General features: G+C 41.3%; 1 protein-coding gene across 1 annotated transcript; it reads left to right on the forward strand.

Annotated features, from left to right (window-relative positions):
* Nucleotides 1-10,428: 10,428 nt before the first annotated feature.
* On the forward strand, nt 10,429-11,819 carry LOC110721112 (protein FAR1-RELATED SEQUENCE 8-like). Its single transcript, XM_021900240.1, has 2 exons — nt 10,429-10,676; nt 10,772-11,819. Exons 1-2 carry the CDS (start codon nt 10,429-10,431, stop codon nt 11,817-11,819), a joined length of 1,296 nt encoding a protein of 431 aa, XP_021755932.1.
* The last annotated feature ends 10,067 nt before the right edge of the window (nt 11,820-21,886 follow it).

Raw genomic sequence — 21,886 nt, forward strand, 5'->3', positions numbered from 1 at the left:
CTATCGACTCATTAAATCCTTTCGAATTAATTCGACGTCTCGGATCGGAGATTCGATTGGGTTCGACCCGAAGGGTTCAGTTAAGATCAAGTTGTAATATCAATTGTACCTCGATATTATTGATCGGAAGCGGCCTCCACCTAGGCATTCCGATCACTTGACCTTACTGAAGAATTAGCTCTGTAATAATTCTGAACCCTCTATCGGAATAATACACTTGTTGGAAGGACACCATTCCTTTCAATCTCCCACTTGTCCTTCCGGACAAGTGTGCATATTGTGTATAGCTCATTTCCTTTGTCACTTAATGTTTCTTCGTGAACTGTAAGGTAAGATTCTTTGTCATCCTTATTACGTTCAGAAGTGTTTCTCGATCTCCGAGTTTGACTGTCAATAAGCAGATGATTTCTAAAATCCATCTGAGCATGGCCATGCATTTTCACAGTCTCACTCTTCGAGCGACCTTTTAAACAACAAAACATTTTCCCTATTGTTAGTAGGGGGACAATCCCAGTCTTGTATTGTAAGTTCTTCTTACTAAGAGGACATAGACTCCCGAGTGTTCTCGTTATGATCCCCAGTTACGGCAGACGTTTGGAAACATCAAAGAGCCTAGTACTCAAACAAGAAAACTTCACAGTACTCATGGTCGGAGGAAATAAGTTCCGATAGTCATAATGAGAAATGTACTTATGACAATATTTTAAATTTTCTTAAAGTACTCTCATAGGTCTTATCCAGTACAATTCTAAACTGTACCTGTGCAAATGATTTATGACTGTCACGTCCTTGCAGCACAAGAAACGGTGCTGAAAATCATACTACACACTAATCTATGGCGGTCATCAATCGTCTATCTGTTAGATGACCTCGATTAGGGATACTTTTCGATTTAATATTCAATGTTCACTTAACAGGTGTTTCTTTATCCAAGACATGGTCTTGATACCCTGTTTTGAATATTTCCGTAAATCGAATGGACTCATTATTTAATTCTAAACCACAATTAAAAAGTAATGGAGTGAATGATAATTTTGCACAAAATTAATTACTCCATTAATGAATGGTTTTAGTACAGTGTCTTACATTAAATCAACCCGTTTAATTAAAACACATGTACAGGGAATATCAAAGCCAGTCTCCTATGTGCTTGATTCCCATTGCCTCAACGTGTTTGTTGTGTTTCACTTGAGGCAAAGGTTTAGTCAAAGGATCGGCTACATTATCATCCGTGCCGATCTTACAAATTCTGATTTCACCTTCGGATTTCCATTCCCTTAACATGTGAAATCGCCTTTGCACGTGTTTGACCTTCTGGTGTTCTCTCGGCTCCATGGCCTGAGCGATAGCTCCATTATTATCACAATAGAGGTCTATCGGTCCCTTGATTGAGGGTACAACACCAAGTTCACTGATGAACTTGCAAATCCAAACAGCTTCCTTGGCAGCTTCCGAAGCGGCCAAGTACTCGGCTTCAGTTGTAGAGTCTGCAGTGGTGCTCTGCTTGGCACTCTTCCAGCTGAACGCTCCTCCATTCAGACAGAATATATACCCCGACTGTGACTTGAAGTCGTCTCTGTCAGTCTGGAAGCTAGCGTCGGTGTAACCTTCAACAACCAGTTCTTTGTGGCCTCCATATACCAGGAATTTATCCTTGTTCCTTTTCAGGTACTTAAGGATGTTTATGGCCGCAGTCCAATGCGCCTCTCCTGGATTCGATTGGTATCGACTCGTTGCACTCAGGGCATACGATACATCTGGCCTTGTACACATCATGGCATACATGATCGATCCGATTAGCAAAGAATATGGGATCTGATTCATTCTTTCTCGCCCAACAGGTGTCTGCGGACACTGTTTCTTGCTGAGAGTTATGCCATGGGACATGGGTAAATGCCCTCTTTTGGCATTTTCCATGTTGAATCGAGCCAATACCTTATCAATGTAAGTACTCTGGATTAATCCAATCATCCTCTTAGATCTATCCCTGTAGACCTTGATGCCCAATATGTACTGTGCCTCTCCTAAGTCCTTCATTGAAAAGCACTTTCCCAACCAGCCCTTTATGGACTCCAACAATTTTGTGCTGTTACCAATGAGCAGTATGTCATCGACATACAGGACTAGGAATGCAATATCACTCCCACTGACCTTCTTGTATACACAAGACTCATCTGGATTCTTGATAAAACCAAACTTGCTGATGGCTTCATCAAATCGCAGATTCCAACTCCTACTGGCTTGCTTTAATCCATAAATGGACTTTTTCAACTTGCAAACCTTTCCAGCGTTACCTGGATCGACAAAACCTTCTGGCTGTGTCATATACACAGTTTCTTCCAAAATCCCATTAAGGAAGGCGGTTTTGACATCCATTTGCCATATTTCGTAATCGTAATATGCAGCAATCGATAGGATGATCCGGACGGATTTTAGCATTGCAACTGGTGAAAAAGTTTCATCATAGTCAATCCCGTGGACTTGTCTATAACCTTTTGCCACCAGTTTAGCTTTGTATATCGATAGATCTCCATCCTTGTCTGTCTTCACTTTGAAGATCCATTTGCAACCAATGAGTGTATAACCCTCGGGCAAATTCACCAAGTCCCAGACTTGATTTTCAGACATGGAGTCCATCTCCGATTTCATGGCCTCTTGCCATTTTGTAGAGTCGGGGCTCGTCATAGCTTGCTTGTATGTCGCCGGCTCATCACCATCCATAACTAGGATGTCCTGATCATCAGTTAAGACGATACCGAGGTATCTGTCTGGTTGAGATCTTTGCCGTTGCAACCTACGTAGGGTAATCGGTTGAGCATTTACATTGTCTGTTTGACTCTGACCAATCTTCTCAGATGCTTCCAAAGTATCTAGATTGTCAGTTTTGTCAGGTTGACATTGTTGCTCGTCCTCTCGAACTTCGTCGAGTTCGATTTTCCTCCCACTTGTCATTTTGGAAAGGTGATCCTTCTCCAAAAAGACACCATCACGAGCAACAAACACTTTGTTCTCGGATTTATTGTAGAAGTAATACCCTTTGGTTTCTTTTGGATATCCCATAAAGAAACACTTATCCGATTTGGGGTGAAGTTTGTCTGAAATTAATCGCTTGACATATGCTTCGCATCCCCAAATCTTGAGAAAAGACAACCTAGGAGGTTTCTTAGTCCATAATTCATATGGAGTCTTTTCAACAACTTTTGACGGAGCTCTATTCAGTGTTAGTGCTGCTGTTTGTAGCGCATGTCCCCAGAATGAGATAAGGAGTTCACTAAGACCCATCATTGACCGAACCATGTCTAACAAAGTCCGATTCCTCCGTTCGGACACTCCGTTCCATTGAGGAGTTTCGGGAGGTGTCAACTCTGAAAGAATGCCACATTCTTTCAAGTGATCGTCGAATTCATGGCTCAAATATTCGCCACCTCGATCCGATCAAAGTGCTTTAATTTTCTTGCCAAGTTGATTTTCAACCTCTTTCTGAAATTCTTTGAACTTTTCAAAGGATTCAGATTTGTTCGACATTAAGTAGAAATAGCCATATCTACTATAATCGTCGGTGAAGGTGATGAAATATCGGTAACCTTGCCTTGCGGGTGTGCTCATAGGTCCACATACATCCGTGTGTATTAGACCTAATAAGTCACTTGCCCTTTCTCCCAACTTGGAGAATGGCTGTTTTATCATCTTGCCTAATAAGCATCCTTCGCAATTTTCAAACGACTCTAAGTCGAATGAGTCAAGAACACCTTCTTGAAGAAGTTTCTTGATGCGTTTGATGTTGATGTGGCCAAGACGACAATGCCACAAGTAGGTTTGATTCGACTCGATGGTCTTAGCTTAGTAGTATCAACTTTTGTCTAATCATATGTAAAACATGCAATTTAATTGAACATAAATTTGTAAGACAAACTTGAAACAACTATTGTCAAAAGTCTTACATTTGAAATTCCTAGGTGTCCAACACCATGGATCATAATATGTTCAAAGCATGATAAAAACTAGAAATAGTTTAATTACATGTCATAGACAAAATAGTGCATGCAAGCACGACCGAAAAAACCATCTTCGTCGTCTTTTTGTCCATGCACCAACACTTGATAAGCTTCTCACTTGGTCCCTGAAAAGGCAACATTAAGTGAGTCATACTTGGTATCCAATACCTTATGATAAGCTTAATCCACAAGTGTTAAGGAAGATACCTGAGGTGGTCGGAGTGATCCCCTCTTCCTTGATGAGCATGCATTCCCTCTTGTAATGGCCTTGCATGCCACAATGGAAGCATCTCATCTTTGCCTTGACCTTCTCGAACTCCTTCTTCTTAGCTCTCAAGGGCCTTTTGGTCATTCCATAGGCAGTGGCTTGGCTAAGTAGTTGCACCACCTCCTTGAGGGAGTGTGTCTCCTTTCCCGCAGCGATATGCACTCTAAGTGCATCATAGCCCGAGTGGAGTGAAGCAAGCAAGATATGCCCCGCCATCTCATCTTCCAATGGAATTCCGAGAAGCTGCATGTGCTTGAAGAGCCTAGTCATACCAAGCACATGAGGTCGGAGGGGCATCCCGGGTTTCAATTTAGCATTGTAGACCTTGGTCCAAAGCCGTCGCCTTTCCTTAGCAAGACATCCAACGTTTGGTGGCTTAATCCTCATGTTTGAAAGTGACCTAGTCAAGTCAAACACGAGTCCATCAAAGTTGCCATTGTCACTCTTGGTGACTCTTACATTGACAACGTCCTCAAGTGCTTTGAGGAACATGTTTGGAAGGTAGGAGGAAAGAGTTTCCTTCCAGTCTTCCGGGATGAAATTTTCCATGAGTCGTGAGACCCTTTTGCAATTAGAAGACCATTCTTCATGAGCCTCGTCGGTCATGATCCCTTTGGCAAAGAAGCTTGGAATGGGAGTATCAAGAGTATACTCCAAGGAACAATTCCGGAGAGTTCTCCTGAGTTCCTCCTCCCATTCCTTAAAGTTGACCAAATTTAAGGGAAAGGCCAACTTTTCGGGGAGTTCCGGGCACATATGGTTGTTGTTTGTGTTACTTGCAGACATGATTTCTACAATTGAAAGAATTTGAAGTGAAAAACCATTCATACATCAATAAGTTGAGATTTAAAGCGTTTATGCACTTATTCACACTTATTGAACATTTTATCCACGCATTTTAAGATTGTCCCTTATGGGCGAGAATAAAATGATTCCGAGATCCCAAAGATCAAGAAATGGTCAAGCATGCTTTGGCTTGTCTTAACCATTAAATATCTTAAGGTAAGCAATCCAATTGCTAATAGCTCCAAGCTACTCTCGGTTTGATAAAATGTCGCATCTAATGCATACTTGACATTTTATCTTTTTTGCCACGACATCTAAGGACTCCTTACTGATAACGTTGAGCTTAATCAAGACAACTTGTATACCTAGTATACCTTACGTTCCTAGGGAAGTAGTGATGCCTCGCTTTGGCGTAATCCATCACGTACGCGCATTAGTTCGGTAAGTGTTGTTCTTGGAATGGCAAATTTTAGCTCAATATTATTAAGGGACCTAGGGTTTCTATGTTGGTTGATTTAAGTGAACTTAACTAATCATCACAACATTATAGAAATCCTAGACATGCATCTAGCAAACATATATAATAACAATATATATAAGGCATAAAAATAGATGCATTTGGCAACTAGCATGACCCTTTGAAATCTTCAATTTCCATGGGTCTTCATCTTGGCTCGTCTTCCTTGAAACGCCGTCTTGAGACATCTTGGCCCAAAATGAAATAAAAGAAGCTAGCTAGAACGACTAAGATTAATCTAAATAGTACAAAAATACTTAACGGTTCGCAGACCGTATTTAGATTTACAAAAATACATAACGGAACGCAGTCCATATTTTCTATCCTAGTCGGGCCCTACTAGTTGCCATTTTCAAAGAACCTGTTTTGAAAGCAATCTTTCATTCACCCGTTCACTATTTGTGAACGGCCCATGCAATTTTACGAAATACATAATTAAACACGCAAAACTAGTAACTAACTTAGGTCGTTAATCCAATTAACGCGCCTAATTAAAACTAGTCAAAGTGGTTTAATCCATTGTTTCTAATCGCAAAATGCTAACGCATTTAATTAAGCTCCCACTAAATTCCGCATCCGTACTTAATTAATCCGATTAATTAAGTCGGCATAACCCATAAATTGTCAAAATTGTGCAAAATCGAAAATCGAGGTTTTTAGCCTCGTTAAAGTAATTAATTAAAATTATTAACACGGGAAAAATCGCAAAAACATAGCTCAACCTTAAGCAAAAAGGGCATCATCCTATGATGCTTGGCGCACCATGGTTGCTAGGCACCCCATGGCCTCTGCGCCATGGTGCGTGTAGCTGGCAGCTAGCAAGTGCGCCTAGCACAGCCTGCCTAGCTTGCTAGCACCAGCAGCATGCTACGCATGCTAACAGCTTGTTGGCACAAGCATCAGGGGCTGGCTGGCTGGGGCTTGCTGCCTCGCTGCCCAGCAGCCGCACAAGCGTACCAGCAGCCTAAGGCCCCTATGCGCCAACACACGCACCACACAGCAGCCCCTCCACGCCACACAACTACGCACCAAGCGATTCACACCCATATGCGCACCACAGGCAGCCTACATGTGGGCTGCTAGGCAGCCCGGCTAACCTTGGTGACGCTTGCGGTTTTGCATCGTTTTGCGTGCATTTTACTCGGAATTTAATTCCAATTTGTGTGTGACAATAATCAATTCTAAATCAAATTTTAGAATTAATTTTGAGGGAAAAATAAAATAAAACAAATATTAAGTCTAACTTAAACAATTTATTTTATTAGTGCACAAGCCTAGATTTATCCAAAATTTCAATTTTGAACAAAATTAGGTCAAACTTTATGCTTAAAATAAAATGAGCTATGTCCAAAATTAATCTTGCCAATATGCAAATTAATAATGGATTTGACAAAAGGGAGTTGGAAAAATAAATCAACCATCCAATGATAAAATTTTCCAACTTGCATACTTGTGTAAAATACCAAGATTACATCTTCCAATATGAAGATTAATCAAATTTTACTCACAAGTAATTGAACTTAATGGATTTTAATCAACCAAAACATGAAAAAATCCAAACTTTGTTCAACATGGAATTTAGGGTTAGGGTTCCAATCATTTAAACATTTAAATATTAGAACTTTAACATTACTTGGGAACTTAAAATACAAAATCACAACAAGTTTTCACACCTTATTGCAATTTATTTGCAAAATTGTGAAAAACAAGTTTATGTGATAACTTGGTATATCAACTTAAGCACTAATAAACACTCCATTATTATGCTCAAGGATATTTTAAAACCAGTAGATTAGTGATGCAAATGTGCATTTAATCTAACCTTGTAATGCTTGCATTAATCAAGGCTTAAAAGAATTAAAACTTTCGTTGAAAAACGAAAAACCCCAAAAAAATTGGGTTTCTGGTTCGAATTTGGCTTCTGGACAACCCTGAAAGAATTGAAACAGTTCCAGAATGTCGATTCCACCCAAAAATCACTATTTTTGAGCCAAAATCTGGGTTCGACAGCCAAATCGAAAATAAAATCGAGTTTTAAAATTCATTAAAACAAGCATCTAATCTAATTAGATGAACATGAACCAGAAAATTAAATTCTTAGAAACACCTTAATTAAACAATAATTGCAAAAATTAAAAGGAGCGTGGCTCCGATACCGCTGTAGGGTTTTGTAGTGACCCGACACTACGCGGAAGGAAACCCACCAAGACCCGCCCCTTAATTAAAGCAATTAAACAAGCATAATAAACTTAATCAAACAAGATTAAGGACAAGAATTATACCTTTGACGCGTGCTTCGCTCCCAAAGAGCTCTTACTTCAAAATCCCGAAAAGACGAGATCTCCGACGGATCGTACCCTCGACCCGACCCGAGCGTCCTAAGTCTTGAAGGTTAGTCAAGACCCGGACAAAATAACTATGAGTTTTACGAATCAAAGGTTTACTCTTTTCAAGAGTTGCCTTTTTAATTCCACTCAAGGTTGTCTCAATTCCCAAAACTAAGCTTGGTATTTATAGGGAAATGATCCCTTGATTTTTCATCCTCCACCAATGTGGGAGAATGTATTTTTGCTAATTAATGTATTTCTAAAATAAAGTAATAAACAAAACTAATCACAATGCAACAAGTGTCAAATAGAGAGAGAATGTTAGGTGAGGACCATGAATGGGGGGGGGGACCATTGCCTTGCTCCTCAAGGCCTTGCCCAAGCTTGGTCCCCACCCCTCACCTAAACCGCCACCTCATGGAGAGCTGGGCTGGCAGCCTGCCTTGGCTGCCAAGGCTTCCAGCTGGCGCCTAGCACCAAGGCTGGGCAGCCAGCCAGCTTGGTGTGCTAGCAAGCACTGCTAGCACGCACTGGCCTAGCATGCATCAGCCCTAGCACGCTGCGAGCTGCTGGGCGCTGATGCTGCTAGCCTAGTGCTGCTGCTGCCTAGCACTCTCGCACACAATCTCTCGCACAAGCCCCTCTCGCATAGGCCCCTCTCGCACAGCTACCCAGCTAGCATGCGCACACCCAGCCAGCGCACCATGCACGCAAGGCCTAGCATGCGTGCTGCTAGCGAGCCACGCATGCTGGGCTTGGTGCTCGTTGCTAGCATGTTGTGCTTGGTGCTGCCATGCGAAGGCACGCACGCAAGCACACAGCTAGGTGCCTCATAGCGATGTTGTTGGGCGATGGTGCACACGCACATGTATTGCTAGCCATCCTCGCACTAGCACACGCCAGTGCCTAGCACTTGCTATGGTCGTGCTTGATGCGAGGCACGCACATGCGCCAGTGCCTAGCAGTGCGATGGCTGTGCTTGGTGTGTGTGTGTGGTCCTGCCATGTGCTGATCTGCAATAGTGCCCAGGCATCATGCTAGGGCTGCGACAGCGCCTAGGCATGATGGTAGGGCCTGCGATAGAGTGCCTAGGCTTGCGATAGTGCCCAGCCATCCTATGCCACGCATGGTGCGCCTAGTGATGCGCATAGGCCTGCGATGGGCTTGGTGGCTTGCGATGGTGCCATGCGCACCATGGTGCGCCTAGGCTTGCTATGAGCTAGCCTAGCCTAGCTACGACTACGCTCATACATGTTGCTTGTGATTTTGCGACGCTCAGTATTGACGCCCTAGGCTCGATTTCCGACGTCTGTGTTCGTAAAACTATATCGACTCATTAAATCCTTTCGGATTAATTCGACGTCTCGGATCGGAGATTCGATTGGGTTCGACCCGAAGGGTTCAGTTAAGATCAAGCTGTAATATCAATTGTACCTCGATATTACTGATCGGAAGCGGCCTCCACCTAGGCATTCCGATCACTTGACCTTACTGAAGAATTAGCTCTGTAATAATTCTGAACCCTCTATCGGAATAATACACTTGTTGGAAGGACACCATTCCTTTCAACTTACCCAAATCGTTGAAGCGTCGTAAGCTCATTCTTGACATGATGTTTTTTGAGCATTTGTGTGAGGACCTCATTTCCACAAACAAAATTCCATCAGTCAGCATAGTCGTTGCAGTTAAGAGACATATCAATGGTAACCTTATAAAAGCAAAAGCAGTGTGTGAAACGCTAATTCCCTGTTACTCACTGTGAGTAACAAGTTTGTTACTCACAGTGGCAATTCAGAAAATAAGTGGAAGTTTTTCACTTACTGACTTGCTGAGCTGGATTCGTCTACGTGTCAATTTGCTGATTTGGATTTGTCTATGACATCCTTCCGTCAATCTGTTGGAGACTTGGAGGGATGGCGTTAACTTCTTCACGTTTTGGCGGGAAAATATTCACATACCCAGAAGCTTGTTCGGAGAATTAGCGTTGTTCTTCACACATCGCCGAATTGTACAAGGCCATTTGAAAAAACACGGAGCTTGTTCGGAGAATTAGCTCTGTTCTTCACACATCAACGAATTGTACAAGTCAGTTGAAAAAACCACCGACATCTTCGAATTACGAGGTATTTTTCTGATCTATGTTATCGTCGCTTGTTGCAGTCTTCAGTTTTGTTATGTAGTTGTCATGCGCCCACAATTCATGAAAATGAATTCATAATTTGGACCGAAGTCGGAATAATTTTGAAAGCAATAGGATTTTAAGGACCTTTTCGTCCGTTAAAAAGGGGGTTGAGGTTGCCGGAAATGGCCGGTGGATTTTGTTTACATTGCAACTTTTTAGTTTTTGAGAACGTGTTGTCTTCGTATGTTTTTAAAAAAATACAAGTGTTGATTTGTTAGTTTATGTGAAAATTGGTTGTGTTGGTTGTTCAATTGGTTGGTTTATTTGTGTCGGTTGGTTGAATTTCCGCGTTGGGTTGAATGTATGATGTGAAGCGTGTTTGGTTGATTTGTGTTGAATTTTATATTATAATTATGTTGGCGTTCTGTATTAATTTGTATCGTAGTAATTATGTTGGTGTTCTTTATTTGAAGGGTGAATTGTTGTTGTTGGAGAAGATTGATATTATGCAAATGGAAACAACAGAAAGCGTTATAAGGGGCAGTGAGGTTGTTGTTGGTGATTGTGGCAGTGGAGATAAGTTTCGGAGTAACGTCCATATGGAGGAGGGTACAGAAGACATAGATGATGCAGGTAGTTGTGCACTTGACATGGATGTTAGGTTTTTATCCCCCGTGAAAACAATTGATACGACTCACACTGTGGTTGGTAGCAACGAAATACAGTAGCTGTTTAGGAGCCTGGTGATTGTGGCAGTGGAGTTAAGTCTCGGGGTAACGTCCATATGGAGGAGGGTATAGAAGACATAGTTGTTGCAGGTAGTTGTGCAGATGACATGACTGTGGTTGGTAGCAACGAAATAGCTGTAGTTGTTGAGGAGCCTAAGGAAGGGATGGTTTTCCAGTGTTGGCAACAGGTTGAAGCCTACTATAAGGACTATGCTGAGCAGACGGGGTTTGGAGTGACAAGGGCTCAAGGTGTAAATTCTAAGACGGGGGACCCAAAAAAAATCAAAGTCACGTGGAAGTGTGAGTGCTGGGGAAAACCCGACATGAGGGCTAGGAGGGAAGCGAAGAAGAGGGCAAAGGCAATGAGCCATGGAGGTTCAGGTGGTTTAGTTGATGGGGTGGTATGTGCGGATGAATTAAGTGGTATGAAGAGGACTTCGAAAAAGTGCGAATGTCAGGCCCGTGTTTATGCTAAAGTTAACGAAGATGGCTTGTGGGAGTTGAAGAGCGTGGAACTAAAGCATAATCACGCGATTGATCCGGCAAATTATAAGCTTGTTAAGGAGTACCGCATGAAGCAAATGACCTGCAAAGCGAAGAAGACGCTGTCAGATTTGTACGAGCAAGGTGTACCGGTTTCTCAAATACACGGTTTCATGGCGACCGAACGGAAGGGTAGCATGGATCTGACGTTAAAAGATTTACAACATGAGGTGTACAAGGCTAGGTGGTTGAAGATGGTTGGAGGGGACTCGGTGGCAATGATGGAGTACTTTGACAAAATGCAAACCGGGAACCAAAATTTTTTCCATGCTCAACGTTTGGAAGAAGAAGGGAGGCTTAAGGATGTGTTGTGGGTGGATGCAAGAAGTAGGGTAGCTTATGAGGACTTTGGTGATGCGGTTTGCTTCGACGCAACATACCTAACGAATGAGTACGAGCTCCCGTTTGCGAACTTTGTTGGTGTGAACCACCATGGGCAATCGTTGTTGTTGGGATGTGCTCTTGTTTCACATGAAGACTGCGATACGTTTGCGTGGATATTTCGACAGTGGCTAGCTTGCATGAACAATTGAGCTCCTAAAGACATATTGACCGACCAAGCGGCAGCTATGCGGAGGCCCCTTGCTGAAGTCATGCCAAACACGGTGCATCGTTGGTGCATATGGCATATCATGAGCAAGATCCATGAGAAACTTGGCAAGTGTGCACGGTATGTTGTGAAATTCCTCCTTCTGGCTTTACAATTTCCAAGGTCTTGATATTAATAATCTGATTCCCATAATAAAGACAAGCTAACCTGTTGTTGCTGGTCTGCTGTTATCATTGTTGTGTAGTTACCAGGAGTTCGTCAACCCCCTCAAAGAGCTAGTATATGAGAGCTTTGACCCCGAGGAGTTCCAAACCCGATGGGCAGAGTTTATTGCTGAATATAAGTTGGAGGACAATGAATGGCTACAGAGCCTACACAAAGACAGTCATATGTGGGTGCCTGCGTACATGAAGGATTTTTTTTGGGCCAGTATGAAGACCACACAAAGGGTGGAGAGCATCAATCGGTTTTTTGACGGCTATGTGAACCGCAAAACAAAATTCCATGAGTTTCCTCAAAAGTATTGCATGGCCTTGGATCAACGCGTTCGAGATGAACTGAGTGCAGATGTGCGTTGCTCGAAGTACCTTAGGTGGTTGGTTAGTGGATTCAAAGTCGAAAAAATATTCCAAAAGTTATACACGGACAACAAGTTTCAAGAATTTCAAAAGGAGTGTACAAGAATGATGTATTGCAACGTCCGAGGAGAGAAGGTTTTGTCTGAAAAGCTTATTCATTATTCGGTGGTCGATCGTGTATGGATAGTACCTCCCGTGCGAGTGAGGATGTCATTACAAACAGGCGAAGATCCTACAATGTTACTTTCTGTCAAATGACAAAGGAGGTGCAGTGTGACTGTAGGAAGTTTGAGACTAGTGGCATACTTTGCAAACACTATATTACGATTTTGGATGTAAACTTGGTTGAAGATCTACCAGAGAAGTACGTTGTAGACCGTTAGAGGAAGGACATACCCCAGAAGCACACAAGGGTGAAGGTGGCCTACCATGATCCGGGAGACACGGTCAATGTGAAGAGATTCAACAAAATGATGAAAAAACTTGAGCCCTTATGTGAAACCGCTGCCATGGTGGACGATCAAACGGTCCATATGGTAATTGAAACACTATCGAAGCTTCAATTAGCTGTTAATGAGCGTAGGGACAAGAAGAGTAAGGAAAATGTTCCTGTAGTTAGTACATTGTCATCAGCCACTGAAGGCAGAACATTTTCCTCAGTTAGGAATCCTGCTGCTGATGCTACTGCCGTAGACTCCTGTCCAGCTGCCATGGACCTTGTTATCAAAGACCCTATAATTAAGAAAAGGAAAAGGGGCAGGCCTAAGGGTTCAAGGCACAAGACGTTAGCTGAAACCGGCTACAAGAAAACCAACAAGAATAAGAAGCCTAGCCCGGTTAGGATTTATGCTTTCTTCAATACTTAAAGAATCTGACTGCTCAGCATGTTATTATTTTCTGACTGCTGTTATATCTCTATATAAATCATACAGGAGCAAGTAGGAAATGTTGTTGAGGAGGATGCAGCAGACTGTGTTCAGGAGGAGGATGGAGTAAATGGTGTTGAGGAGGAGGATGCAGGAAATGGTGTTGTGCAGGATGCAGGTGTGTCGGATGAGGAAATGGTGTTGCAGGATCTGGTGTTTCGGAGGAGGCAAGAAAAGGCAGGAATGGCAGGAAATGTTGTGGAGCAGGATGCAGGTGTTGAGGAGGAAATGGTGTTGCAGGATCTGGTTTTTAGGAAGACAACAAAGGGGAAGGGGAAGGCAAATACGTCTTCTCGGAAGCTACATGTAAGTATGAATCCTAAATTCATGTGATTTTACTTCAGTGATTATTTCACATTTAACCCATCACACCTGTCACAGGTGAAGCAGAAACGTCTTGATGAACTAATATAGCTTGAGCATATCTAGGCCGCTCGTTTGTTTGAGCATATGAAGATAGATTACGGGGGCATATTCTTTCCAACGGTTTGTAAAACTGTTAAGCATTTGAAACATGTAATTAAACTCATCACATTTGTGTTTGAGATAATTTCAAAGGCGACAAATATATATACACACAAAGGTCCAAGGTCTTGTAATCCTTTTCAAGATGTAAAGACAACGGTTCAAGGTCTTGAGGTCAATTTCAAAAAACGATACTTTTTAAAAGACGATGCTTTGAGTATGTCTGATTTTCATGTGTTAACATGTAAACATGTAAAAATAACAGCAGTAAAAACAGAAGAAAAATAAGCATAACATAGTAACTTGCTTCCTTAAACATGACTTTAGCTAAAAATGCGTAAGCCATGTCATTATCCTAAAACATTCTCAAAACACAACATGGGATACATAGGCCCTCTCCTACATCATGATGATATGAATGGCCTAAACAATAGCAAGTCATTGGAACTACCCTAAATTGGGGGCTACAAGACTTGAGAAATAGCAAGAATGTGCATAACCCGACACATGGGGGCTCCAATATTCACAAGAAACAAAATGAGATATTCATGCCATTTGAACTACTTTCGAGAATCTTCTAAACTATAAATAGTTTAAGTAGATCTCAAGCCTTATAATTTTCAAATACATCGCAACGATTTAATAATCATTATGTTCATTTGAAAACTAAGTTTGCAACTGAATTTGGCCATAGATTAAACTAAAACTACAAACATATCACATATTCAAGCCATTTTCAAGTTCAACTTCAAAAACTAATCTTAGTGCATAATTGTTGTTTCAATATTTCAATTTACTCTAGGGATTAGAGAGTATGACTAGTATCAAAATAATGGAGAACTAAACGCATACGACATGCTTGCTCATTCATCATGAAAATTGTATCAAAATTCTTCATTGACATAAGATAAACAATTTCATGAGCTACAACATGAATCAAAAACTCCCGAGTTCAAAACTAAGGGGTCTTCATTCAAAATTCCCCATTCCTGCACAAGTGACAAATTTTAAAACAATAGAATTTTTCAAAGGGGACAATAACTACTTTCTCAAACTTCAATCGGTAAAAAAATTGGGTTCAAGAGAAAGAGCTTGAAAGTAGCAAGAAGAGAAGGAATAATTACATCACATTTTCCTCTTACTTGCACTACAAACGACCAATATTACTAGACTTAGCAAGTTAATTTCCTTTGTTAAAACTATAAATGGTCGAAAACGATTTAAACACACTCGTATTTGAGAATACTATCGAGTGCAAAGAACACAAACCGATCAAGTTCAAACAGCAGAAACCATATTCCTACAAAGACAATAGAATGTAAATGACAATGTTCAAATTGTTTGTCAGGCCCCACATCACAGTCGTCGCGCTATTTTCCTAGTCCCTGGAATGGCATCTCCCAGACAGTCTTTCAATTTGTTCACTTCACACTGCACGTCGTCCAAGAACAGATTTGCCCGAGCAATAGGAATCTTCCGCTATAAGAACAGAACAGAACAAACACTTTAGCCAACCATTCCAGAGATCTTCACACAAAACACAGATATATACAACACATACCACACTGAACCTCGCGGTGAATCTTCTGGGAAAGAACTTAATACACGCCAGCATAAGAACACCGCAGTATGAGCTGCATATTAGAGGACAACAATCAACATGAAAGCTGAAGATACGTTCTCCTGACCTTAAAGGTAGGCAGATAGTCATTGGCACAATAAACAAACCAGGGAACACAAGTTCTTACTTATCCTTTGGGTCTAAAATCTCAATAGTGCATTTGGTCCAAGACTGTAGGTGACCAACCTTCCATGCTGGGTCACAGAGGTGGAAAAGGATGTCCAAGCCACTAAGCTGTAGTTTGACAAACACATTACACACTACTAAATGGTCCCAATATATACCATGTTTTTTAGAATGAAAGTCATCATTAGTACCAGCAGATCAATCTCCCTGGCATGTGTGTCGAGCGGGGCAGGGTACATGGAATCTATCAGCCACAATCGTTGAGCCTTCATGTCTAAAGCTAAGCACCACCAGTGCGAATCTCCAGGGGAATCCTGAGGAACATCGAGGACTGGGACAAAAACCTGTTTAAATGCCAATGTCAGTGCCGTAAGCACAATTTTAGCGCATATGCATGGAAAACACATTTAAACCTGCGCTATATTATTGGACTACGTGAGTAAGTTGCTGACCGCTCGAATATCCGACAGGTTAGAGCTGATGAGAGATTTGGCATACTTCGTACAAATATTCTCTTCTTTGCCTTCGTTCAACAATAGTCGATTCTACGATCCAGACAATAAAAACAAGAAGCATGATAATCATCGAATTTGAACGTAAATATGTCACCCCAATGGTGAAATGAACCCCGAACGACTTACCGAAAAGCTTGGGTCAAGCAAAAAACGCTTGCTTTTGTTCAGAAAATCTTTGGTGGCCCATTGCTTGGTGTATAGCACACTGGCCATTCTAATGTAGTCAGTGGAAACCCGAGATTTATTGTGCACCACTTCATAGTAATCCCTCTGGCTGGCTTCCATGTGATCACACTTTATCATCACCATACCACAGCTATGTGGTGAACCATCATCATAACACCAAGTATACACATAAAAATATTAGAATTTACAATTAATACAAAAACTTTGCAAAAGGCATGCACAATAAACAGACTTTTCACACTCAAATACATTTTTTTGAATTACCTAAGTGGATCCTTCAGGTCCTTCCACTGCTTAACAAACTGTAGAAGACGCGTCTCCAACGTTGTATGGCGACGGGTGTTTGACACATTGGTGAACATGGCTGACAAGGCTGCCTCGGTAGGTTTCACCACGCTCCCATCAGCAGACTCATCTTCCTCATCAGATGAAGATGACCTTTGCAATATGCACCGAGCATCAACCAAGACAGTCGTCCCCTCGTCCCAAGCGAGCATACAACAGTTTCAGGTCTAGTGTCCACGTTCACATCTTCCTCTTCATGATCAGAATAACAGACATTTAAGTCTGAGGAAGGACCGCTGTCAGCCCCTGTCACCTTGGATTCATCCCCTAACACGTTGGACACAACCTGTTGTTCATGCGCAACACCAGCCTTCTCCGTTCGCCTATCCCTCTCGATGGCCTGCCCCCTACTCGCCCCCAAGGCATTAGCGACGTCAACACAATGCGACATCAGCTTATGCATTTCTTTCATAACGTCATCTATTTTATGATTTACCAGAGCCACCATGGCGGGAGTTATTTTATCCAACACCTTAAACAAAGCATGAGCATAAACTATTAACAGCTGCCATATATAGCACATGTCACTTATTTTTATACATTACAGAGCTACGTATGAAAATATTGTTGACTTGGATTATACCTGCTACGTAATATTCTCTGCGTCTACCTCCCGCGTAGTCCCTATTTTATGATCTACCGGAGCCACCATGGCGGGATTTATTTTATCCAACACCTTCAACAAAGCATGAGCATAAACTATTAACAGCTGCCATAGCACATGTCACTTATATTTATACATTACAGAGCTACGTATGAAAATATCGTTGACTTGGATTATACCTGCTGCGTAATAGTCTCTGCGTCTACCTCCCGCGTAGTCCGTTGCACCTCTATGATTTCCACCCTTTGCTTTTGACCCTCCCGAGGACTCAACGGATGCGGATCCCCATACGCTACATCCAGCGACAGAAATTGAAGCAAACACAACAAGTTCAGCAGGGATGTATTCCCATCAAAAGTAAGTCAAACTGATACTAACCCGCAATTTCCCGAAATCCCAAGATTGTTTTTTGATATCGCCAACCGCTTCATTGATCTTTTCTTGGCACCATGCCTCCAGTCTTGGTCTCACACCCCACCTCATTGGTACGTGACTGAGGTGATCTACATAAAAAATCTACAAAGTGGGAGACGGTAGAAAATTAGATAACATTACTAAAAAAATCATTTGATGTAGTGGCAATACCAACAATTTACTCACCAACAAAAAAAGGATACAACCCCCACAACCTGCTACATATCCATCACGAGCAAATTTCCTTTGGAAACTCCTCGCTGATGTAACCATCCACTTAAATACATAAGTGCACCAGTCATACTCATTGGCTTCATCGTAAACCAACAACGACGGTACAAGCTTCACTCCAAGGTAGCTTGTGTTTGCCGTAGCACACAGTATGCAGCCAAGAGCCGCTATGAGAAAGGTTATCTTGAAATCAGCCTTCTCCCTATCCGACAACGGCAACACATTACCTTCCCCATCCTGTCTAATTAGTGCCTCCAAAGTAGATACTAATGAAATGTGTTCCTTCTTTCTAAACTTCTCCAAGATTTGGCTATGCTCTGCCTGCTTGTCCTCAGGAATCTTACACGGAAATTCCTGCGACCCCATGGGAATCCCAAGTACGTACTCAACCTGCACAGGGCTCAAAGGAAGCACAGACTCATCTCCAAAAGTTACGGAACCATCAGCTATCACCCTTGTCAACAGCCAGTACACAAACTTCTGGGGTACATAAGTGAGGGGAATACTTAATAACCCTCCAAAACCCATTTCTGTGACCTCCTTCTTCCTAGAGTCATCAAACTTGTTCGCTGCAGTTGCAAAAGCTTTCACACCATGCATATTTGGGGCCTACAACATTACATTAAAACAAGTCAAATGACCGATTAAATTCCTTTTAAGTTACTGAAAATTCTTCAATTCCTTTTGTAGGTAGCCTCAATTTTTAACACTTCGAACCACATTACAACCAAAATTACATAAAAACTGATTAAAATCCCATTAAAAGTACTTGCGAAGATGCGATTATCGTCGTCCAGCGGAATTTAACCCTACTTACGGAGTCACATTAGTCATACTTAACTTGCAACTCAACTACAGTTTACAATTCATCTTTACTAATCAAGTTTAATTACCAAACAACCCCCTTCACTAACCAAATGCCCAACCACAGAACTCAGCAGACAATTTCGTGTCATGGATTTCATCAAATATAGTTCAGAGAGTACCTTCTGCGTACTTCTTGATTGGGTTTTACGACAACCCCTTTCTCCTTCACCACGTCTCCCTTCGTCTTCTCGTCCTACACATGACATTACAAAATTTCATTTCTCCATCCAAGTGTAACATACCTTTAGCTTGCCCCTTTTTGTTGTCCGTCTGTCAAAATGACCTCGCTTGCGCTTCCCTTTGTTAACCTTTTCCCGCAATAACTTTATCAGGAGATCTTGGTAGCTCACTTTGTCTTGTTCAGGTTCGTCCTCACTACCTTGACCATCGTAGTCCACATCCTCATCTTCCTCATAATTAGCAGATGAGGAATCAACATCATCAGACGCAGCTTCATCAGAAACTGATTCAGTGTTACCACGATCATCATATCTCGGTTCATCAGAGTCCTTTATATACTCTTCCTCACAAAAAGGATTTGATTTCAGTGTCTTCTTCCCTTTACTAGCTGCTTTCTTACTTGGCCCCGCTTCGTTCCCTTTAGACCGCCCCTACACAAGCCAAAAAAAAATTGCAATTTTAATTCAACTACAACACACAACTGGTACTACCAAAATCCACCAAACACACATTCGTTAATATCAACAAACAATAACTCACACACAATAACTCACCATGTGTGATGCATTGGTCCTCCTACGCGGCATTATTTCCTCCAGCCAAGTTAAAGATCCAAAATCGGATTTCCCAACTACAAAAAACCCGATCAACATACACTTACATAACATTTCACATTAAAGTCATGATATCTTAATGTAAAAGTATGACTTCTTCATAACTCAGTACGTCTTCCACAAGGAACTCACAATTAATCACTCATTTAGGCTACAAAAAATTAAAAAACTTTCAATCAACACTCATACCTCTCATAAAAAAAAACAAAAAAAAAAGATTGGAATTGGTGATTTGAATTACACTACAAAAGGTAGCATATTCGACGATCGTGTATCACATCCTCAAATGATTTCCAATTATAAAATTGATCAGCAAAGGAAACCCTATTTCGCTAATTTCACTGGACAATCAAAATAATTAAAATATATAAAGCAATTGGTATACTTAACTCATTCTGCACTTGGTTTTAAATTTCTTAAAATGCAACAATTGAGTTCGTAGTAAACAATTTAGACAAAGGAATGAACGACTGTCGGATGCAACAGCTGCAGGAAAACAATTCCAGTCCATACCTTTAACGGCGACAAAGTAAGCGACGAATGACGGAAAACAATCGACCGAACTACCGAACAACCAAAATTCCTGTTCGGCAACGGCAGCAACCGCTGTCTTAGTCTCTTCTCCGGAGCACAGTAAATACGGCAACAACAACTGTGTTAGTATCTTCTCCGGAGCACAGTAACTACGACAGCACCACCGTCTTTTTCTCTTCTTTGGAACAGAGCACAGTATTAATTTCAATGAAAGGGTATAGGAATAGGCAGAGACTAAATTCGGACCAAATTGAAACTGAAAGTCAAAACCCCTGAATGTAAAAAATGACAAAAACGGGCATCCGTAATAGTTCAAACAACAACGGGGTGACGTGGACCTCACCATCATTCAAGGATTGTATATTTAAATCTTAATTTTTTACAGTCCCGATGTATTTACAAAGCATATGGAAGGGCAACAAGGTAAATTCGGCAAGTTGATGGACAGAAGCTGACTCTACGGTGGTACAAAATCTCAATCCATTACGTATGTTATGAAATTATAATGTACCATTAACCTAGAAGTTGTCCTGAAAGTATTGTTTTGAGTAATATTTTGGCTTGTAGTGTTGCTTACTTTCCATCATCGTATTAGTTGAATAATTACCCCTAACATAGTTCACCTGTCACTTACTAGTCATGATACGAATAACTAATTAGTAGTCAACTGACTAATAAGTAACAACTAGTCAAGTAACTAATAACTAACTAGTAGTGAAGATAGTAACAACTAATTAAAGTTACTAATAACTAAGTCACAGTACACTACAATCTTAGTGATTTGCAAATCAGAACGTTCGTATATTTATGATGACCGTATAGCACAGTTGGAAACCATTGAGTGGTAGTAAGCGATTTCAATGCCAATTTATCCAGCAACAGCTACATGTATCAATAGTAGAGTTCTCTTTAGCGACTATATATCGCAGTCCGGGGGTCATGTCCTTGACTCGTCGTAGGTTGTTAAACCATTTTACCAATCAAACGTGTCATGTTTCAAGTACACCGGGTCATGTGATTAAGGGTACCACTATGACAACTTTGGTAGCGGGTTCAATGCCAATCTGTCCCGCAACAGCTACATGTACCAATAGCAGAGTTGTCTTTAGTGACTACATATCGCATTCCCGGAATCATGTATGTGACTCGACGTAGGTTGTTAAACCATTTTACCATTCAAACGTGTCATGTTTCAACTATACCAGGTCATGTGATCAAGGGTACCACTATGACAACTTTGGTAGCACTAAATTCAGGTACAAAACCTGTTATACAATGTCATTTTTCATGTGATCAAAGGTACCTCTTATCCTAAAGTCGTGGTGGTGTAAAACCAATGAACCGCATGAAATAGAAATGGATTATACGTCTTTTGGGTGGTACAAAAACCTGCGTCGTAGGGGGACGTTGACTAATAACTAGTTACCGGTCAAGTTAGTAGAAACTAATTAGTAGGCAAGTGACTAATAACTACTTAGTAGTCAAGTGACTAATAACTAGTTACTAGTCAAGTTACCAATAACTAATTAGTAGGAAAGTGAGTAATAACTAATTAGTAGTCAAGTTACTAATAACAAATTATGAGTAGTTACTAGTCAAGGTACTGATAACTAAGTGACAGTACTCTAGAATATTAGTGATTTGAAAATCAGAACGTTCGGATATATGACCATAGAGCACAGTTGGAAACTATTCAACGGCAATGAGCCGGTGCAATAGTAGAGTTCTCTTTGGTGACTATATGTCAAAGTCCTGGAATTCTGTGTTTCACTCGACGTAGGTGGTTAAACGTGTCAAGTTTCAAGTGCACCATGACATGTGATAAAGGGTACCACTAAGACAAC

This window comes from Chenopodium quinoa, unplaced genomic scaffold (assembly GCF_001683475.1).
Source record: "Chenopodium quinoa cultivar QQ74 unplaced genomic scaffold, ASM168347v1, whole genome shotgun sequence".
In the NCBI taxonomy this organism is placed as follows: domain Eukaryota; kingdom Viridiplantae; phylum Streptophyta; class Magnoliopsida; order Caryophyllales; family Amaranthaceae; genus Chenopodium; species Chenopodium quinoa.

Bases quoted from the DNA above. Each gene is read 5' to 3' on its own strand.
- LOC110721112 (XM_021900240.1), top strand. From the start codon at position 10,429: ATGTTGGCGTTCTGTATTAATTTGTATCGTAGTAATTATGTTGGTGTT. The intron at 10,677-10,771 runs GTTTTTATCCCC...TGATTGTGGCAG, and splicing joins GCACTTGACATGGATGTTAG to TGGAGTTAAGTCTCGGGGTA.